This window comes from Nomascus leucogenys, chromosome 14 (genome assembly GCF_006542625.1).
Source record: "Nomascus leucogenys isolate Asia chromosome 14, Asia_NLE_v1, whole genome shotgun sequence".
Classification (NCBI taxonomy): domain Eukaryota; kingdom Metazoa; phylum Chordata; class Mammalia; order Primates; family Hylobatidae; genus Nomascus; species Nomascus leucogenys.
This window is the reverse complement of record NC_044394.1, coordinates 48,262,706-48,285,417: the sequence shown is the minus strand read 5'-3', so window position 1 is coordinate 48,285,417 and position 22,712 is coordinate 48,262,706. Positions and strand designations below refer to the sequence as shown.

Below are 22,712 nucleotides of genomic sequence, written 5' to 3'. Positions count from 1 at the left end.
AGTACTGAAGACTTTCCCCAGAATATAGCACAGAGAGACAAAAATAATATAGATAACTAGATGATGATTGAGAAACTTCAATATATATTAATAGACATTTTAAAAGAATAGAGTAGAAAGATGGTTAGATAATCAGCATTTGAAACCATAATAGCTGAGTTTTCTAGAGTTTAATAAAAGAAATAAGTCCTCAGATAAAAAATCAGCCCACAACAAAAGACTAAAAATAAATCCACACATAGACACATCATCGTAAGACTGCAGCATACTGAATCTAAAAGAAAATCTTAAAAGCAACTCAAACAAAACAGACTGTATAAAGGAGTAGTATATATATCAGATAATAGATATGTGAAAATAATATGTTTATTTGCTAAGGGGAATTTACAGTTAACAGAGACTTTTATATCCAGCTAAACTATCACTCAACAGTGAAAAGAAAACTAAAGATGCTTTTTAGATATAAAGAGATATACAGCTGAAACTGTTAAAAAATTTAATTAACTCTTGAAAGTTAAAAAAGATTATATGTTCTAAAGGCAAAAGTGAAACTCTAAATCACAGTGACAAGATTTTTTGGGGAAAGGATTTTAATGACTAATTAAAAGGTACTAAAATCCCCCATTGTGTTTGAGAGGAGAAAAAAATACAAAATACCTTGAGACTTAGTTAAAAAAAATTGTTAGCTGGGCACGGTGGCTCACGCCTGTAATCACAGCACTTTGGGAGGCTGAGGTGGGTGGATCACTTGAGGTCAGGAGATCAAGACCAGCCTGGCCAACATGGCGAAACGCTGTCTCTACTAAAAATACAAAAATTAGCTGGGGGAGGTGGCGGGTGCCTGTAATCCAAGCTACTCGGGAGGCTGAGGCAGGAGAATCACTTAAACCCAGGAGGTGGAGGTTTCAGTGAGCTGAGATCACACCACTACACTGCAGCCTGGGTGACAGTGCGAGACTCTGTCTCAAAAAAAAAAATTGTCATTACATTAAAACTTTTAAAATGATCACTAAAGGAATAGAAATATAAGCAGTGATCATTTAAAAATGACATTTAACAGAAAGCATAAAAAATAAGAGGTTAAAAAAAGTTCAAATATATTTGTATTTACAAAAAATGGTATTGCACTTAATGGAAAAATAGAGCAGGAAAAATAAATCAAGATAGATAAAATCTCAAAAACATAATGTTAAATAGTAAGTTTCATAATGGTGCTTCCAGTGTAATACTATTTCTATAAAGTTTTAAACCTGTAGGATGATGTTTTAGTGCTTTTGTATTAAGAATATTAAAATAGGCTGGGCAGGGTGGCTCACCCCTGTAATCCCAGCACTCTGGGAGGCCGGGGTGGGCAGATCACCTGAGGTCAGGAGTTTGAGACCAGCCTGGCCAACATGGTGAAACACTGTCTCTACTAAAAATACAAAAAAAAAAAAAAATTAGCCAGGCATGGTGGCACGTGCCTGTAATCCCAGCTGCTTGGGAGGCTGAGGCAAGAGAATCGCTTGAACTCGGGAGTCGGAGGTTGCAGTGAGCTGAGATTGCACCACTGCACTCCAGCCTGGGCAACAGAGTGGGACTCCGTCTCAAAAAAAAAAAAAAAATTAAAATGTATATGGAAACTCATGCTAGGGTTTATCTCTGGAGAAGGAGGAATGGAAAGTGGAACAAAAAGGAGTTGCACAGGTGGCTGCAACTTTATCTGAAATGCTTTATTTTTAAAATAATGCAAAAATTTAAAAATTAGGTTTAAAACTATCAATAGTGGTTACTTCTAAAAATTGAGATTTCAAGACAAGTGAAGAAGTTAGATAGGACTTTTACTTTTCACTGTATTGTTTCATTTTTTAAAAACTACATATATTTAATTCGGTAATTAAACCATCAAAGACTAAAACAAACAAACAATAGGCAAAGATTTAGAAAACTGAAGAGAAAGAAAGTTAAGAAACTGCACAGGCCAATCTTGCTACTTAACAACCACATGAATTCAGCATGTGGCTTCTAAACAATTCTTGTCAAAGAGAAGGAACCAGACAGTGGGCTGAAAGGTGGGAGGACTGAACTTTGAAAACAGAATGAAGCTTATAGAAATTTAAAAAAAATAAAATCATCTCTCGAAATACAGCTATATGTCACATAAACTTTTAGAAGAAAAAAAGGATCAGTCTCAACAAAATGAAAGTCCCTTGGGTTTTTCTCTCCCTGGAAAAAATACCCCATTAGAAGTCTGTAAATAGCTTTCCAAATTTGCCCAGTATGGCACAATTGTGAATCAATACCACAGAATACTAAGCAACATTATTAACATTTCACCATAATCAGCTTGACTCCTGACTTAATGTACTTAAGAAAAACCCACTGTTTAGTGTTGTACTTCCCTCTTTTGTGGATTTCAACCTCATGCCTTTCGTGGCCATTGTGTGCTTCAGTGTGATAGTAGCTCAAATTTGGCTTGTGTGCACCCACTCTCCGTCCTCTCCACATGCAGATCCAGGGATAGACAAAGTCATACCCCATACTTTGAGTCTGACATCTTAGTTTTTACAACATGGTGGCCGCGTGGAGATCAAGGAAATGTTCTCTTTATGATGTCAAATTTAATGTGACTATGAGGCCATAAGGGGCATTCTCATAAGGACTTGGGGGACAGAATCATGGCACCCCCAGCTTCTGTAAGAAAGCACGTGGGGAGGGAGCTGAGGTTAATGAAGACATTGAGAGCTCTGTTTGAGAGGGAATAAAACCACCTGATCATGGCACCTTTGAAAATGTTTACTTATTACTGTTATAATGCAAATCAAGCATAACTGGCTAATGAGGGACTCTTCTGGATAATATTTGATTTTAAAAAGGGAGGCTTCAGGTATTACCTACTTTAATTCAATTCTCTTGAGGTTAACCTAGAAGCCTTATCAAATTGATATGAATAATTACACCATGTGTGACAAGGTTGTAACTAGTAGACAGGTATAGGTAGCGATCGAGATGGGGATGGAGGGTGCAGAGAGACAGTCACTGACCACAAAGGCAGAAGGAATTGCTGGGATGCATGAACAGGCCAATTTGGGCTGATTCTGTTAGAATTCTCCCCACTGTGAGATGAAATACTCTGTAAGCAACCACTGTACTCAATAGTGATTATCAATAGTGATAATACTATTTGTCCTTATTCTCTGCCAGGCACTGGCCACTCTACATATTTTCCTATTCAATTCCTTTATTGACAAATGGATTTAATTGTAGTTTTGTTGTATGTCTTTCCTCTTCATCAAACTTTATAATCCTTTATTCCCCTTTAAAATTACTAGTTTCTAGAACAAAACATGTTCCAAATAATCATTTATTAAATAAATGAAAGACCAAAACTATATATAAATTAATGGCTGAGATTCAAAACTTTTTTTAAGTTTATCATATTATAAAACATAATTGTTTGGATTCCACCAAATTTGAATTCTTGGTAGTTGAGGCATGGGATGAACTGTAACTGTGCTATTTAAGAGGTGTTTCCTAAACACATGAATAATGTGAAAAACAGTTTAAGAGATATATTTAGCTTAAATAAGAAAACTATTCACAAATGATGAAAGAATTGAAATTGAAATACCATTTAGCAACATTTTTTGATGTTTTTTGTTTTTACTGTTAACTCTTCTAAGGGATAGCAAAGAGATACAGGAAAATGAGCATTCTTTAAAATTCCAGGAAAACTGCCCCCAGTTGGGAGGAATAGTTAAATAAACTGTACTAATTTATATTATTGAATGTTAATGTAATCACTAAAATTCATCCCAAAATGGCTATTGTAAGGAAAAATGTTCATAACATATGCTAAATTAAGAACACAGCATACAGAACTGTGCCCACAGCTATTGATTGTTAAAGTAGAACAGGTAGAATTCCACCTGACAACATTCTAGCTGTGTTTAAAAGCAATCACAAAACATTTTGAAATTGAGAAACTAGTGTGGAACTGGTGATTATCTATTGTTCAACTCTGATTGAATTCTCGAACTTCACTGTTTTTCAACTAAATCAGTTCTTCCAGTAAATATCCCAGAGCTTCCTATCAGATTGGCCAAGGAGAGGTTCTGATTGGATGTGTGTAACGGAAATGTAATAGCTGTGTAAATCCCACACAGGGAATCTTTGAATGTAGGTGCAACAGCTTTATAGATATTACAGTTGTGCAAGTGGCCAAGTGTCAGAACTTAAATGTCTGCCTTTCAAACTGAAACACCTGCAGGCTCCATAGAACAAAATGAAAGCAGGGCCGCAAAACAGCTGGCCAAATGGCATGTCAGTAAGATCATTCATAAACCCATGAGAATACGTTACTACAGTGTAAGTTACATGGTGGCTCTTGCCTGTAATCACAGCACTTTGGAAGAGCAAGGCAGGTGGATCACAAGGTCAAGGGTTCAAAACCAGCTTGGCTAATATGGTGAAACCCCATCTCTACTAAAAATACAAAAAAATCAGCCAGGCGTGGTCATGCATGCCTGTAATCACAGCTACTTGGAAGGCTGAGGCAGGAGAATTGCTTGAACCTGGGAGGCAGAGGTTGCAGTGAACTGAGATTTTGCCATTGCACTCCAGCCTGGGCGACAGAGCAAGACTCCATCTCAAAAAAAAAAAAAATTACATCTCACAGTTTTTCAATCTAAACGTTTAGAAAATAAAACTCTATTCTCAATTTAAGTTTAAATTAATATATTTCAATTAAAAGGCTGAGCATTTAAACTGGTATAGTAGATAAGTATATGCCAGCATGGAACAATGTTCATGGATAGGTGGTTGAAAAATGCAGGTACAAAACAGGATGTTCGGTTTGATTTCATTATGATAAAAACAAAAACAAAGAACAAAGGGTCTAGATATCTATATACAGAAAGTAAGAAGATCTGGCCAGATAACCATGAGATGATGGGGTGGATGATAACATTGCTTCTTTCTTTTTCACTTATCTACATTTTCTAATCTTTCTATACATTGAATACATACATATGTAGGTTTTGTGATAACTTTTAAATTTTTAATTAAAAAGCTTTTCTATCAGTGTACAGTTTTGTGTTCATTGCTATTATGTTTAAAAGCAACAAAATGTCATGACTTGACAGCACCCCTAACCTCTTTGCACCAAACATTCCTTGTCAGCTAAATGGTGGCCACCTCACAGGTCGCTCTAAGTTTTAGATGAGATATTTGATGATATCAAATGCTTTACTCAGAACCTAGTATGTGATGAGGGTGCATCACATACTAGATTAGGGAGCTTGCCATGGTCCTTCAGGAGTAAATGACAGAGCTGGAGCACCAATCCAGGCTATCTGGCCACAAAGCTATGTGCAGAACCTGGAGAAGGACGGACAACACAGGAAGCCTTGATGGGATGCTGTAAAAGACATTACGATAATGATGATGATGATGGGTGATGATGTAGACTCTCCAGTGGTGCAGACCAATCTTCCCAAATTATTTCAATGCTTTTCAAATCAACCAGCAAATAAAGAGCTTTAAATTCTAGGTTCATTACATAGCTAAATCAGTTTTATTGTGTATATGACTTGGGGACGAGTTAATCTTTTTGAAAGAGCTAAGATAAAATTATCGAGTCCATTTTGCATCTTGTAATGAAGCGTTGCTAGGGCAACCTCTTTGCTCAATACTTCATTTCCAAGGTGACCGATTTGAGGCTGGTCCAGGAAACACTGTAAACCAAAACAGCATTGTGTTCCAGAAGAAGAAAGAGCCCATACATAAGTGATGAATGAAACAAAGAGCTGGGGACAAAGCCAGACACTGCTTTACAACTCTATGCAGACAGATGTGGCCGTGCACAGAACACAGGAGGAGGAGGCAATTAAGATTCTCAGTGAAGTAAGACTAGTGTGTTTCCTTTTCAACTCCATTCTACTTTTTGTCTGCTTTTTCATAAAGGTCCAAATATCAAAAAGGTATACATCCCATGAGGTGGGAAATATTTGAGATTATTATTTTGTTATTCTTTCCATTTATAGCTGAGGGTGTCTTCCAGTCAGAGAAAATATTAGGGAATCAAAGATACAAAAGTTTGGATGTGAGACTGGAGATCACTGCAGTATATGCCTGTCATCACAGTGATTCTTACTATGAATAAGGGAGGGCAAGTGTGCTGTGCAATGCCTACCTACGTGCAGGCTGTCTTGAGAACTCACAATGCCACAGAAGACACCAAGCACAAGTGCCCATGGGATGCGCTTAAGAATTGCTCATCCCCTCCCCTGGGCTTTGTGTTCTAGAGGCAGAAAACTAGGATGCCCCCCTGAAGAATAGGACCCTCACTACTCATCCTTTATTTTTCCCCTGCTTGATATTCCAGGCTGGAGTCTGGAGAATCACTCTTGGCATTTTTTCTCTCTCAGCCCCACATTGTTGACTTGACTTTATAAAGAGCTTTGGGTCCATCCGCAGTGTTCCAGCCACACAGCCTACTGGTTCCAGCCACCCAGCCCTGCCTCCTGACTGCCCCCATCTCCCCAGCCTCACGCCTCTCCAACTATTCTCTGTGTGCCAGCTAAAACCCCAAATTAATCTCTCTCCTCTGCTAACAACCCCTTCATTCCCCTCAGGATGAAGTTCAAAATCCTTAATTCAATCAAGGCCCTTCCTTCACCACCTTTACCACCTTCTCTGCTCACACTTAACTTCTCTGGAATGACAAACATTCTCTGTCCCTTAGGCTTCCCCAGAGCTCCCCCACTGCCTGGGGCTCTCTTCCCATCTCTCCACCTTCATAACTCCTTCTCTTCCCCTGGGTCTGAATTCTGATGCCACTAGCTAAGGCAAGCCTTCTGTGGCCACTGAAGCCAGGTGAGGGGCATCTCCTGCGTCTTCACTCAGCACTTCCTTCCTCATCACATTGAACTAGAACTTCTCTCATTTTCATTGCTATTTCCTCCTGAGACTGTTGATTGTGCTTGGGTAGGAATGTTGGCTTTCCTGTTTGGCACTGTATTCTAGAGCCCAACACAGGCATAATAATAGGCATAAATTTGTTGAATATTTTTATAATGAAAGTCAACATTTTAAGTGCCTGCTAAGTACTTCACACTGTATGCACTACTTCTTTTAATTCCATAACAACCTCAGAGTAGGCATATTATTATTTACAGATTATGGATATATCACATACATCTCAGAGAAAAAAATTTCTAAATGTTGGACTGAATATTAAGTTTGCTTCTTTAGCATATGAGCCAATGAGGAAAGAATAAAGATCTTATGTCTGCATATGACTTTCAGGGTTTTCAAAGCATTTCTACACAGCTAGGACTAATGATTATCAAGTATTATACAGAGTTCTTCTTAGGAAGAGAGTACTATTTTACTCTGTCTATGGGGATACATACTAGTGAGAATGTACAACGAATTTGGGGGATGATTTGAATTATCAAAATTTAAAATGCACATACCCTTTGGGTCCAGCCATCAGACTTGAGGGAATTTATTCCAAAGACAGACTTACACATGTGCCCAAAAATCTATGTGCAAAGACACCTGTTACAGGAATGTTTGTAAGAGGGGAAGGAAGGACACAATGTAAATATCCATTAATAATGAGGAAGAACCTTGCAACTATAGGCATGAGACCATCTACCTGTATGGAAAGGGCTCTAAGACAAAATGTTTAAAATAGTTTTTAAAATAGTAAATGTATATGGTATTGTCTTATTCATGTTTATTAAAGTTCTTTTGTGTCTCTGTATAAATACATTATGTGTGCACATACTTACATATGCATATGTAGAAAAAGGATTGGAAGGAAATTCACCAAACTATTCCATGTGTTTCCTTCATGGATAGGTGTAGTGGTGAGAGAAGCCTCCTCTAAAGACTTAAGTATGGTTTAAATCTCATATACTGAGAACTATTCATATATTACTTATCAGATAAAGCAGTTAATTAAAAATTAAGTTCCCATTACATTTACATCATTTTATCATTTGCTTTCAGGTCTGTTTTTTCTTTCTTTCTTTCTTTCTTTTTTTTTCTTTCTCTCTCTCTTTCTTTCTTTCTTCTTTCTTCTTTCTTTTCTTTTCTTTTTTTTTAGATGAAGTCTTGCTCTGTTGCCAGGCTAGAGTGCAGTGGCGCAATCTCAGCCGGCTCACTGCAACCTCCACCTCCCGAATTCAAGCAATTCTCCTGCCTCAGCCTCCCGAGTGGCTGGGACTACAGGCACACGCCACCAGGCCCAGCTAATTTTTTTGTATTTTTAGTAGAGACGGAGTTTCACCATGTTGGCCAGGATGGTCTCGATCTCCTGACCCCAAGATCTGCCTGCCTCGGCCTCCCAAAGTGCTGGGATTACAGGTGTGAGCCACCACACATGGCCAGGTCTGTATCTCTTAACATTTTTCTCAGTGTATAATTAGTAATGTTCAGAATTAAAAGTACTACAATAAAAATTAAAAACTACATAAATTAAAAAAAACAAACAAACATCTCCAACAATCTCATCACCCAGCTATGTTAACATTTTGGTAAAAGAAAAAAGGGAGGGAAGCAGAAAGTACCACCATGCCTATATCATCAGTCACATGTACAACCAAATTTCTAACACACTATATACTCTGATTTTTTTCATTTAGCGTGATATTTCATTTAACATAAGGGCTTTTCATCGTGGGAAACTTATTCTTTAGAAATGTGATATCTGATGAATGTATGACATTCCATTATATGAATTTGTGTTGTTTTCCACTGTTGGCTAAAGGCAGTAGTGATTATTCTCTGTACATATACTTCAGTATCTCTAATATTTCCTTACATAGATTCCTAGTAATATATGAATTCACTGGGGTAAATATAAGCTCTTAAGGTTTCTGAACATGTTACACTAAGGATGCACCAATTTATACTCTCACTAGCAGGATATAAGTGTCCATCCCACCCTGTCATTGCCATTACTGTTTATTGGTTATTTTTAACCTTACCAATTTGATGGGGGAGGTGGTGTCTAATTGATTATCAATTTGCATTTTTAAGGCATATATTTGGTTACCAGCAAAGTTAAATATTTTTGTATATGATTTTGACTTTTTTTCTTTTCTTCCCTAAATTTTCCACTGGGGTATTTGTCATTTTCTCATTCCCTTATGGTATGGATGTATGTGCATGTGTGTTTGCATACTGAACACTGATTCATACAAACATGGTGCTTTATACTGATACACACGTAAGATATCATTCCTGTGGCCCTTTTTGTCTGTCATATATGTTGCAGGTATTTTTCTGAGATTTGTCTTCATTTTATTTACGTGTTTTTAAGCAAAATAACATTTTTACTTACTCAGCCTATAAATCTTTCCTTTATTGTTTCTTCCTTGGATTTTATGTTTCTGCTTCCCTATCCTACCATATTTTTTTCAAGAAATTTACTTTTCACTCTACCTCAAGTTGTTGGGACATTTAGAAGGAGGCATAATAAGCCCAAGAAAATTCTATTTCTAAGTAGAGTTCACTAAATATATTTCGTCCCAAATAAAACTCAAGAATAGTAATATAACCACAGAGAATATGAAGGAGCTGTCCCCAAACCTCCTACAAGAAATAAATCAGGGTTCAGTTTCTCCCTGTTGCTTCTAGAAGAAGTCAAGTTCAAGTGGTGAGTTGACATCTGACTAATCAGGTATAAATCAAATCTGCCAATCACAAGGGTAACAGCCAGGGACAGGAGCACTCACCTTGAGGCAAAGTAGCCAGGAACCAGCCTAGAGGAGAACACACACACAGCCTCTGGAGGGAGAGTCGCTGGTCATCCCAAACCAGCAGGCAGGTGAGCCTCCATGGGTGATAATTTTTTAAATGTGCTAATAGAAGAAAATTCACCAATTCATCTGCTTCTCCCAATACATCAAATCTCAGCTATTTCAAGGCCAGTTAGAAAAGGTCTTTTCATTTTTTAAAAAACTTTCTCCTGCCTTTGATCTTTTCAACTTCTTTTTATGGAAAATTTCAAATACACAAAAAAGCAGAAAGAATAGTAAAAGGACCCTTCTCACCAAGTCTTATCCAAATGCAACAATGATCAACATGTGGTCTATCTATTTCATCTACTCTCCTCTGCCCACTCTACTCCACCACCCCAGTTACAGTAAAGCAAACCCCAAGCATCCCCAAGCATCGTATCATTTCCCCCACAAAGATTTCAGCATGAGACAGGTCTTTTAAGGATATTGTTTCCATTCAGTGACTGCAAAGACTGAAATGTTTCTATTTAAATCGTTAGTTGCTGTTGTATTTGCCAGGAAGCACTGAGGTTCGGTCTTCATGTTCTCGTGTTTTTGGAGTTCTTCATCCCACTGCAGTCTGACCCGAGATTAGCCGCTCCACCGGGATTATTCTTGTAAGGGTGAGCACCTCCTTGTTGCCAAATTCAGTGTTAAGTTTTCAGTACTTCCTTGGCCTTCCTCCACATTTAACCCTACCATGCCCTCCCATTGGAAGCTGTTTTTCTCCTCTCGGGACCCGCCTAGGACAATCTGGTGGTTCTTTTGCTAACATGTGGCTTGCTTGTTTGCTCTCTTAACTTTTTCCTTTAGATACAAAAGATGTCACTCAGTTTAGGAAGAGACGGTAAGCAAAAGAAGGACATAATCTCTCACAAGTCCTCCCTTTCCTTTCATAAGGGATGATATTTGATGTTCACTCATGACTCTGACCTAGAGTTTTCAATCATTTCTGCAGCCTCACACTTCTATCCATTAGCAGCAGCGAACCACGAAGTGCCAACCCAACCAAGATCAGTTTCCTCTCAGCTTAAAAAGAGAATTCTTATTTTCGTTGTTTTTGAGACAAGATCTCGCTTTGTCACCCAGGCTGGAGTGCAGTGACGCAATCACTGCTCACTAAAGCCTCGATCTCTCAGTCTCAAGCGATTCTTCCACCTCAGTCCCCCAAGTAGCTGGGGCTACAGGTGCATGCCACCATGCCTGACTAATTTTTGTATTTTTTGTAGAAAAAGGGTTTCATGTTGTTGCCCAGGCTGGCCTCAAACTCCTGGATTCAAGGGATCCACCCACCTCAGCCTCCCAAAGTGCTGGGGTTACAGGCATGAGCCATCGTGCCCAAATTCTTAAGAGCCTCTCTCTCTCTCCTTTTTACTGCCTTTACAAAACTTTTGCCCCCAGTGGCTAAAATACACTTCTGTTACAACCACACAAGAAATTGGACTACTGTTTATTTGAGCAGTAAATGAAAATGGCCTCAAGTAGGGACGTATAGACAATCAGTTTACCTCATCAAAGACCTTAGACATGACATGCTTGTCCAGGACGGGAACATACGTGGAGCTGTGGGGGACCGCTGCCACTGACAAGGCATCCATGAGGGTGAGTTTCTTGGCAACCAAGCCATAGGTCTTCAGCCAGTTTTCTGAAGACACATCTGAAGAACTAAGAACACAAGGAGGTGGTGTTTTAAAATTTACAACTTGATGGTTAACCAACAAAAGCATAACAGAACTGTCTTTGTCAAATTAAAGAACTCACTCGTGGTCATAAACCTGGTTTCCTTCTCGGGTCATCTTTTCTGACGATTTGTCATCCAGACACTCCTCAGCCAGCAGGATGCTCATTTCTGTGGAAGGGGAAGTGGCAGTTGTATATTTTCCTCACATATGGGTTTTACATAAATGCAAAGGGATCATGCTTGTCTCAGTTCAGCTGTGACTGAGAGCTAATAAATGGACCACATTTCTGAGAATATATCCTGATTTGTTAGAGCGGGCTCTCAGGCAAGATTCCTTTGCAATTAACACTACAGACCAATGCATGGGTAAATACGGCACTACCACTGTTTTGAGACAATGAGACATATTCATTCTTTCATTCAGAAAACACACCTCTAAAAAGTGTGCAATAAAAATACCATTAACCGATGATTGTTCAATATTGACCTTTTGGACTCCCCCAAATTACGTAAGAGAGCCTTGATCAACATTTTAATTTCTGACAGATTGTTTTGTGGTTCTTCAGCTTTCTGTAGAAAACCAAAAAACCTGTTAGGTCCCGTTTAGTTTTAAGTTCAAATTTTCAAATTAATATTTGGGGTTTTAAATATATCCTTATATAAACGTGTACTTATAAATGAAAAGGGATATTTGTTGAATCAGCAGCATTCAGAAGGAGGCGTGTTTGGGTGTGAGCTAGTTAAATAGCTAAGAAATCATATCCCAATCATCATCTGATAAGCCCTTTAAAGAATGTGCATGTAGACAACTTAGGAAATACGGCAGGTTAATTGAAAGGGAGCCACTGTGCCCGGTCAAAATCCCAGCACTTTGGGAGGCCGAGGCGAGTGGATCACCTGAGCTCAGGAGTTTAAGACTAGCCTGACCAATATGGTGAAACCCTGTCTCTACTAAAAATACAAAAATTAGCCTGGTCTGTTGGCGGGCGCCTGTAATCCCAGCTACTCTGGAGGCTAAGGCAGGAGGATTACTTGAACCAGGGAGGCAGAGGTTGCAGTGAGCCGAGATTGTGCCACCACACTCCAGCCTAGGTAACAGAGTGAGACTCCGCCTCAAAAAAAAAAAAAAAAAAAAAAAGTGAGGAAAAGATAGCACACAAAAGATCAGCACTGAAGAAAACAGAGTTCTAAATTAAACTATGACTGTGTAGCCACAGGGGTACATTTGCCACTCGGCCACTTCCTACTCCCTAGGGGATTGTGTGCATGTGTGTGTTTAACTGGGATTTTAAATGTATCGACTGTTTAAAATATAAGAAAAATGTTACAGGCATCAAACGTTTCAAAACTTATTACTTTAAGATTAATAATTTTATCAATAGTAATAAAAATTGAGTGGAAAAATCACATTTTCCTCATATGCAGTCCCCAAAAGGCTGACGATTTGGACCAGAGAGGGGCTCATCTGATAGCATCATCCATTGAAGAAAGGGAAGAAAAAAAATTAACTATGAAATATGACAGTTTCAAAATCAAACCATGGAGGGGCAGCAGCATGACCATAGTTATGTGAGCTACGTGTGTATTAAACACCCAGGCACCATAAGCACAAGGCCAGCTCTCAGAAAATCCAGGTCATAAAGCAGGCAGACCTGACTTACAAGGGATTCCTTTGAACGGGAAGCAATCTGGGCCCATTTAAAATATGATTTCTCCAACATATCTACACGCAGCTCTTTCTGGAACAGATACACTGGGTAAAGGAAGGCTGGCTGGCCAGAGACCCTTTCTGGCTTGCCTTTGTCACTTAGAGCAGTCCTCCGGCTGCTGGCATTGGAGAGGCCATTCTTCCTTTCCCTGCAAGCTGAGCTTCTGAGGGAGGACATCTGGCTTCTGAGCAGGCTGGTTTTGGTTGCTCCTGTTAGTATCACAGAGGGAAGAGTTAAAGGAATTGGGGATGGAAGGAGATACTTCATTAGATACAACTGTTTTATCAGCTCCTTAAAGTAAGAATGCAACCTTGGTTTCCCAACCCTCTGAGGATGGTGCTGCCACAGACTGAATGCTGCCAGGATGCCCTGCTCCCTTTATCTGAATTTAAGCTGGACCCCTCCTGGAGAGAAGTCAGTTTCCACATCCATTCAGGCTGCCAACAGAACCCAGCTCCTTGCAGTTTTAGGGCTGAGGCCCCATTTCCTTGCTGACTGTAGCCCAGGGGCCTCTCTCAGCTGCTTAAGGCACCTGTATTACTTCTCACATGACTCTTCCATCTTCAAGCCAGTAATAGCACATTGAATTCCTCTTGTGGTTCAAATCTCTCTGACTTTCTCTTCTACCACCAGCTGGAAATAGCTCCTGCTTTTCACGGTTCCCACAGTTACACTGGACCCACCTAGATAACCCTGTCTAGGTCAGCATAATCTTGTCATGAGAGTGATGTGTCATCATATTCAAAGATTGCAGGGTTCAGGGCAGGACATTCTAGAAATTCTACCCACCACAATTGCTGTCCAGATCTTTATGTTATTTTCTACCCTCTGATGTGTCCCTTCTACAGGCAAATGACAACTTAGCAAATATTGACCTTGAATCTGTGTGCTTTAGAGGACAATGAGCCTGTGCCAAGTCATCTTGATTACTTTTTATATTTGATAACATAAACCACACTAATTGTAATGTAGTCTGTACTTCATAATTTGGAGGCTTTAGAAGTACCTAGTTCCAAGGCTTTATGTCAGCATTCGTGAATGAAATGTGTCTGTGTTTTCACTGAGAGGACTTACCCTCTCCTACAAGAAATTAGATAGTTAGAGCGAAGATTAGCTAGTAATCTGCAAATGGGTAGCTTTCACACACAAAAGTAACACCAGTGGTCTCCATGCATAGAGAAGGAGTGTGCTATATGGTAATCACTGTTTTTCTAGGCAACAAAAGGGTAAGCACTGCCTTGATGGTCTCTGTACCCAGGAACTAAGAAAGCTAAATTTTCTTAGAAGCTATGTCTGTGAGAAAAAGAGAAACAATCCAAATCAGATTGCCGAGCTCCTGCCACTGTCCACACTGGCAGGCCACCTTGACCAACATTACCAGGCAAAACAATCAGATTTACATGAGCCAAATGAAAATGAAATTTAGCTCCCCAAGTCTCCAAATATACAAACTAGACCATTCCCAGAGGCCACAAATACGGAATGAAACATTTATCTAGCAGCGGAGTCTAACATTTAGCTCCTCCCCCGACTCTGCAGGATCAGTCATGGCATTTCACCACTCCTCTACATCACAAATGGAAACAAAATAGAAACTCAGCATATGATTGTCTCCCAATACTGAGCATCCCAAATCTAAGTGAAATAGTGGCAGTGACAATTGGCCATTAAAATGTTTAAGACAAGTAGCAACTCTGGCAAAACTCAAGTTCACTGGAGCAGGCAGGCAGGACTGGAAAAAGGGATGCAGCCACACAAGTGGCCAGTGTGGGAAGCCTGTTTGTTCCCATGTACGATGCTGCTCCCTTGTACAGAGATACCAGGAGCAAGAGGGCCAATCTCCAGTTAGTGGCCCGTTCCGGGATGCCTCTTGGTCCCTGTGGGTTCAAGGCCCTCCTCCCTGCCAGGAATGTGGGGACACCCTAGAGACAACACTGGGGGAAGCTGCTGCAACTCTTCCCTCGGAGACATCTAACATCCTGGTCTGAGGGGATCCCTGCTGCCACCTCAGGTAGCACCAGCAGGGACCAGTAGGAGCCCCCAGAAACACCAGAAAAACAAGCACCAAAATATTAACAATACCACAGAGCCTGTGAAAATTAAATCGCCATCAGAACCACAGCCCACAAAAGTAGGTCAAGGCCCACATGCTAAATTTAAACAGGGTGACTACTTCATAAAATAAAATACTTAAATGAGATGCAGAGTTCCTAACATAATAGATAAAATGTCCAAGATACTATCAAAAATCACCCATCATATCGGTAACTACAAAAACAATCACACCTTCAATCAGAAAAAGCAAATGCATGATGCCAACACCAAGAAGAATCAGGAGCTGGAATTATCTGACAAGGATTTTAAAGAGGCTACCCATAAAAGTGCTTCAACAATTAATTATACATTCTCTGGAAACAAATGAACAAATAGAAGGAAAAGCAAGAAAGCCTCTAGCTAGATAGAAAAAAGACAAAAAGAGAGAAGACATATCAAACCACTAATATCGAGAGTTCATTGCTAAAGATCTTGAAGCTATTAAAAAGCTAACAAAAGGATATAATAAACAACTTTGCCCTCATAAATTTGATAAATTAGAAACAATAGACCAATTACTCAAAAACCACAAACTGCCAAAACTTGACCAAGCTGAAATGGACAATATCCTTAAAACCATTACAGAAATTGCATTCATCATGAAAAATCTGGAAAAGAAATCCATAGGCCCAAATGGCTCCATGATAACTCTACCAAACATTCAAAGAAGAATTACATCAATCTCTCCCAGGAATAGAAGAGGAGGGACAATTTTCCAGCCCATTTGGTGAGGACACTATTAGCTTGATACCAAAGCTGGATGAAGTCAGTGTTAAAAAAGAAAAATAAATAAAACTATAGATCAATAGCTTTCATGAACTTTGATACCAAAATCCTCAACAAAATACTAGCAAACGGAATCCAGCAATGTATTAAAAGAATTATACACTGAGACTAAGTGGGAAATATTCCAAGATATACAAGGCTGCTTCCACATTTGAAAATCAATTGATATCATCCACCATTTCAATAGACTAAAGAAGAAAAAGCCTATATCAGTTGACACAGAAAAAGCATTTGATAAAATCCAGCATCCATTCACGATAAAAACTCTCAGAAAGCTAGAAATGTGTGGAGCTTCCTTAACTGGATAGAGGTTTTCTTTAATTTTTTTCTAGAAGTGTTACAGTTTTCTGTTTTACATTTAAATCCATGGTACATGTGAGGTTAAGGTCAAGTTTCTTTTCCTTTTTTGACTGTAGATATTGCTTCAGCATCTTTGTTGAAAAGGCTATACTCCCTCCATTGAGTTAATTTTGCACCTTTGTCAAATCATTTGGGTATATTTGTGTGGCTTAAATCTAGGTCCTATTCCACCTATCCCTCTGCTAATACCACACCGTCTTGATTAATGTGGTTATGTGGTAAGCCTTAATATCCAGTACAGTGATTTCTCCAACTTTAGTCTCTTTTTCAAAATTATTTTAGCTATTGTAGAACCTGAAGTTTCTGTATATATTTTATAATATGCTTGTATATGTTTATAAAAACATTTTTGGGATTCTATTAGGAATTTCATTAAACCTACAGATAAATGAGCTGAGAATTGTCATCTATCACACCAATTCAGTCAACCTATGAACACAGTGTCTCAATTTATTTAGATCTTCTTTAGTGTCTTACAGCAGAATTTTATAACTTTCAGCAAACAGATTCTGCACATACTTTGTTACATGTTCACCTAATTATTTTATTTTATTTGGAGCAATAATGAATGACTTTAATATAGGTTGCTGTATGTTCACTGTTAGTATATCAAAATGCAATTGGTTTTGTGTGTCCCGTAGCCAGAGACCTTGCTGAACTCAGTAGCTCTAGGACTTGTATTTTTGGTACATCCCTTGCTGTTTTCTACATAGAAAATACAATATCTGCAAATAGGGACAGTTTTATTTCTTCCTTTCCAATCTTTCTGGCTTTATGTTTTCTTCTTGCCTTGTTGCAGTGGCTAGAACTTCCCGTGCTATGTTGAATAAGGGTGGTGAAAGTAGGCATTCTTTCCCCCAATTTTCGGGGGAAATAATTCAGTCTTTCACCTTTTAGTTTGATTTTAGCTGTAGGAAGGATGTGCAAGGGAGGTGGGTGTGGTTATAAAAGGGCAGCAGGAAGGATTCCTGTGGTGACGGGACTCTTCTGTATCTTGACTGTAGTGGTGGAAACACAAACCTATACATGTGATCAAACCGTGTAGACCTAAACACAGACTGTCAGACACACACACACACACACACACACACACACACACACACACACTCTCACACGGGTACAAGTAAAACTGGACAATTTGAATGAGACCTGTGGATTGCATCAATATCAATATCCTGGTTTCAATATTGGACTATTATTTTGCAAGATGTTACCATTGGGGAAACAGGATGAAGGGTAAGTATATATAAGATCATGTGAATGTACAATTATTTTAACAGAAATTTTAATTTAAAAAACCCACAGGTTTAGTGCTTCTTAAAAATATTATGTGGGTTTAGTTTTATTCTATCTTCTTGCCTTGAAGAGGAGTCAAGCCATTTTGTTCACCGATACCTGCATGAAGGACTTTCTTTTTCTGAACCTTTTGATCTGAAAGGCCCCATGGTCCCTTCAACATATTCAGGGATGAAGTTTGTGTTGAATCGACATCAGTTTGAGGCTTTGCACAGTTTTCTGGGGTTGAAATCATAGAATAGATTTCCTTTTGATGCCTGTTTTGATTTAGATAAAAAGTAGAGCAAAAAAAGAAAGAGAAAAGAAAATTTCCATCAAGAAGGCAGAGTTAAGTCAATACATTCATGTTGAACACTGCAAACTTAAAGAAGTGAGCCTTCCCCCATCTGGGTTAATATAAAAATAGTCTTTTATCCCTGACCGATGCAGAAGAGTGGACAGGGGCCCAGGCTTGGAGTCAGAAGATACAGCTCACATCACAGGTCTGGTCCCTCCTGGCTCTGTGACCTCAGTCAAGTCACTCAATCCTCTCTAAACTTCTTCACTTTCCTCATCCATCAACTGCAGGAAACGTCACCTGCACACCTATATAGTGACTACATGGGGCTGATGGGAGGATTCGTAGGAGGGAAAGCCGGTTATAAACAAGTAAGCACTGCAGAAACACATTCTCTAACCAAAGTGTCTACCAGCAAGCACTAATAAATGCTAGAGAAAGGAACTCCTGCCTTGGACCTCCCATGCCAGCACCAGATCGCAGGGAACCATTCTGGAGAACGGAGGGATCCCAGAAATGCTTGCGTGTTTTCCCAGATATGACCTTCTCTGAAGCTCTGAAGACAGCAGCCATACAAAGGAAAACTTCCAGAGCAATCTTCTGCTCCAACACTGTGATGTGTGCCCTCCCTCCTGCACCACTGCCCCTCGACGCCTCCGTGGAACATCTGCCCCGGGTTCCATGGCCCTCTGTGGGTCTGTGCCTGCACTGTGCCCCCCACGGCAGAAGGAACCAGGCTGACATTTATCTGTGCACCCCAGTTCTCTTACTGCATGGTTTGTACTCAATAAATGGCTACTCATTTACCTGATTCTTAGTTTATTTGTTCAAATTTTTGAAATTTAGAAGCTGTTTCTGTGCTTTCCCAAATACTTAAAAAATAATGCCATAAAATCTCATTATAAGATGGCCATTATAACATTTACCTCTTTTTACTGATTCCACAGTCATGCCCTACCCTAAGCCCATACAATGCTTAATTTGCTAACAGGAAGACAGTGCATTTTGTTGAACAATAAATTCTGATTAATAAATGTATTTTCTTTTTTTCCCCCAATTTTCTACCATTCTTTGAAATAAAAAAGACACCTCCTGGCAGGGTAGGCTGTGATACTTGAATATCTGGAAAATATTAAATCATTTTAAAAGATCTGACCAATTTCCAGAGTGTTCGGCGGTGGTTTTGATCTTGTTTAAAAACCACGAATTAGAAACATATAAGAATATAGAATGGGGGCAGACATGAGAAGTCATCTGTCCCAAACCCACCACCACGGCCACCATTTTAAAGATGAGGAAACAGAGACCCACGCAATGAAGAGGTGTGGAGGGAAGTTTGGGCTTCGCCACAGTCACACAGAGGGAAATCCAGGCCTCAGCCTCCTGATCCCTGAGTCAGAGCTCCTTCCCCACAAAGCGCTCCTCTCCACCCTCTCAATGCTTGGGTCTGGGGGCCCGTCCACACAGCGTGGAGAACATAAAGGGGAATATGTGGCCTCCTCAAGACCACAATTAAATTAAATTGTTATTAAATTGTTAATTCTCTTTGCTTAAAAAAATCCTAACTTAATCACACTATGTGATTCTTTTCACTAAAGGAAATTTCACAGAGCATTTCAGAAAGGACAAGGGCCCAGGGGGCAAGCCCAGCTCTCGAGAGGCCTCAGCACAGGGAGACAGGCGGGCACGGGTGCTCACTTGCTGTCTCCATCCTTTTCTGCATTGTACCACCAGTCCATGATCAAGGACTCAGAATAAAGGTCTTGCATCTTCTCCAGGTCACGGTGACCCTGTTCCATTTCCTTAACTAAAAGAGTCAGATCTTCATTCTGCCAAAATGAGAAGTGAATATGCTATAAGACTAGATAAAAAGAGCTGAAATTCCCAACATGTTTCTTTTCTTTTCTTTTTAGAGACAAGAGGCTCACTATGTTGCCCACACTTGTCTTGAGCTCCTGGGCTCAAGTGATCTTCTCATCTTGGCCTCCCAAGTACCTGGGACTACAGCACACGGCCAGAAAATGTTAAACATTTCTAACAGAAAGCCAACTGTATCAGGAATAGAAGAATCTAAAGAATTTTATGTTGTTCTTATCCCATTTTTAGCCAGCTTTATTGATGTGTAATTCACATGCAATAAGCTGAACATCTGTAAAATGTACCATGTGAGAAGTTTGACATTACCACCTGCAAAATCATTCTTACAGTCAAAATAATGAACATATTCGTCACCCTCCAAATTCCCTTGTGCCCCATTGTAAATCTGCCCACCCTCCTACAAGCCCTCTCCCTCAATTCTCCAGGAACTACTCATTGGCTTTCTGTCACTACACATTAGTTTCAGTTTTCTAGAATTTTATACAAATGGAATCATATAGAAATTACTCTTTTTTTCTGATTTTCTTCACTTATATAATTATTTTAAGATTCACCCATGTTGTAGCATGAATCATTTCTTATTGCTGAGCTGTATTCTATTGTATACTATTATTAAATACCACGATTTATTTATCCATTCACCTGTTGATGTTGTTTTCAGGTTTGGGCTGTTATAAATAAAGCTACACACATTTGCATACAAGTCTTTGCATAGATGTTGGCTTTCATTCCTCCTGAATAAATATCTAGGAGTAGAACAATTGGACCATGTGGTTTGTGATGTTAAGGTCCTTCAGGTCCCTTGTAAGCTGTATTCCTAGGTATTTTATTCTCTTTATAGCAATTGTGAATGGGAGTTCATTCATGATTTGGCTCTCTGCTTGTCTGTTGTTGGAGTATAGGAATGCTTGTGATTTTCACACATTGAATTTGTATCCTGAGACTTTGCTAAAGTTGCTTATCAGCTGAAGGAGTTTTTGGGCTGAGACGATGGGGTTTTCTAAATATACAATCATGTCATCTGCAAATAGAGACAATTTGACTTCTTCTCTTCCTATTTGAATACGCTTTATTTCTTTCTCTTGCCTGATTGCCCTGGCCAGAAATCCAATATTATGTTGACTAGGAGTGGTGAGAGAGGGCATCCTTGTCTTGTGCCAGTTTTCAAAGGGAATGCTTCTGGCTTTTGCCCATTCAGTATGATATTGGCTATGGGTTTATCATAAATGGCTATTATTTTAAGATATGTTCTATCAATACCTAGTTTATGGAGAGTTTTTAACCTGAAGGGATGTTGAATTTTACGATGTTGATCCTCTTTTCATGTGCTTCTTTGCCATCTGTAGATTCTCTTCAGTGAAATGTCTGTGCGCACATTTTGCCTATTTTCTGATTAGACGGTTTGTTTTCTACTGTTGAGTTTTAAGAGTTCTTCATATATTCTAGATACTAAGGCCTTTGTCTGATACGTCATTTGCAGATACTTTCTCTAAGTCCGCAGCTCATCTTTTTATGCTCTTAACAGGGTCACCCACAAAGTGAAAACTTTTAATTTTGATGAGGTCCAATCTATTAATCCTTCCTTTTATGGATCATGCTTTTGGAATCAAGACTAAAAATCCTTTGGTAGCCCAACATCCCCAAAATTTTTCCCACATTTCTTTCTAGAAGTTTTACAGTTTTATGTTTTAGATTTAAGTCCACACTCCATTTTGAGTTAAGATGTCCATGAGGTATGAGGTTTAGGTTGGGGTTTATTATTTTGCCTTTGGATATCCAATTGCTCCAACCATTTATTGAAATGGCTATCCTTCCTCCACTGGATTGCTTTTGCATCTTTGTCAAAAATCAGTTGAGCATGTTGTGGGGGTGTATTTCTATAACTGTTCCATTGGTCTACGTGTCTGTTTCTCCACCAAAGCAATATATCTTGATGAATGCAGCTACATAGTAAGCCTTAATACTAGGTATAATGATTCTTCCCACTTTATTTTTCTTTTTCAAGATTGTTTAAATTTTTTAGAGCCTCTGACTTGTCATATAAATTTCAGATAGGCTTAACTATGTCTGTATGTCTTAACTATGTTTTCTGGGGTTTTTATAGAAATTTTAATAAACCTATAGATCAAGCTGGGGAGAACTGACGTCTCTAATATGTTGAGTCATTCAATCCATGAACAGGACATGTCTTTCCATTCATTTAGATCTTCTTTGTTATCTTCAGCATTTTGTAATTTTCAGCATAAAACTTCCGCACATACTTCTTTAGGTGGATAAATATTTCATCTTATTTGAAACTCAATTATAAGTGGTATTGGGTATTTAATTTTCACTTCCACATGCTCACTGTTACTTTATAAAATATGATTGAAGTGTGTGTATTAATTTTGTAACTTTGCTGAAATCTTGTAAAAGTTCTTGATTTTTTTTTTGTAGATCTCCTAGGGTTTTCTATGTAGATAATATGTTAACCTACACATAAAAAGTTTTATTTCTTCCTTCCCAATCTGTATGCCTTTTATTTCTTTTCTTGCCTTGTTGCCATGGTTAGAACTTCCAGTAGTATGTTGAATCACAGCGGTGAGAATAGATGTCTTTGACTCTCTTCTAATCTTAAGGGGAAATCATTCAGCCTCTCACTACTAAGTATGACTTTAGATGTAGGTATTGATGTTCTTATTAAGTTGAGGAAGTTCTCCTCTATTTATATTTTGCTAAGAGTTTTTATTATGAATGGTGTGGAATTTGGTCAAGGCTTTTTCTGCATCAATTGATACAACCATATGATTTTTCTTCTTTAGCCTGTTGATACGCTGGATTATACTAATAGATTTTCTAATGTTGAAACAATCAATTAC

General features: G+C 38.9%; 1 protein-coding gene across 2 annotated transcripts in view; it reads right to left on the bottom strand.

Moving 5' to 3' along the window:
* VWA3B (von Willebrand factor A domain containing 3B) overlaps nucleotides 1–22,712 on the bottom strand; it is a 225,647-nt gene that overhangs the window by 61,419 nt on the left and 141,516 nt on the right. For both annotated transcript variants that reach the window (XM_030827864.1, XM_030827865.1), the window contains 5 exons: nucleotides 19,675–19,805; nucleotides 17,799–17,956; nucleotides 13,253–13,372; nucleotides 11,535–11,622; nucleotides 11,282–11,438 (listed from right to left, as the gene is read on the bottom strand). In XM_030827864.1, the coding sequence (XP_030683724.1) occupies nucleotides 11,282–11,438; nucleotides 11,535–11,622; nucleotides 13,253–13,372; nucleotides 17,799–17,956; nucleotides 19,675–19,805 (654 nt within the window). The remainder of the gene's footprint in view (nucleotides 1–11,281; nucleotides 11,439–11,534; nucleotides 11,623–13,252; nucleotides 13,373–17,798; nucleotides 17,957–19,674; nucleotides 19,806–22,712) is intronic.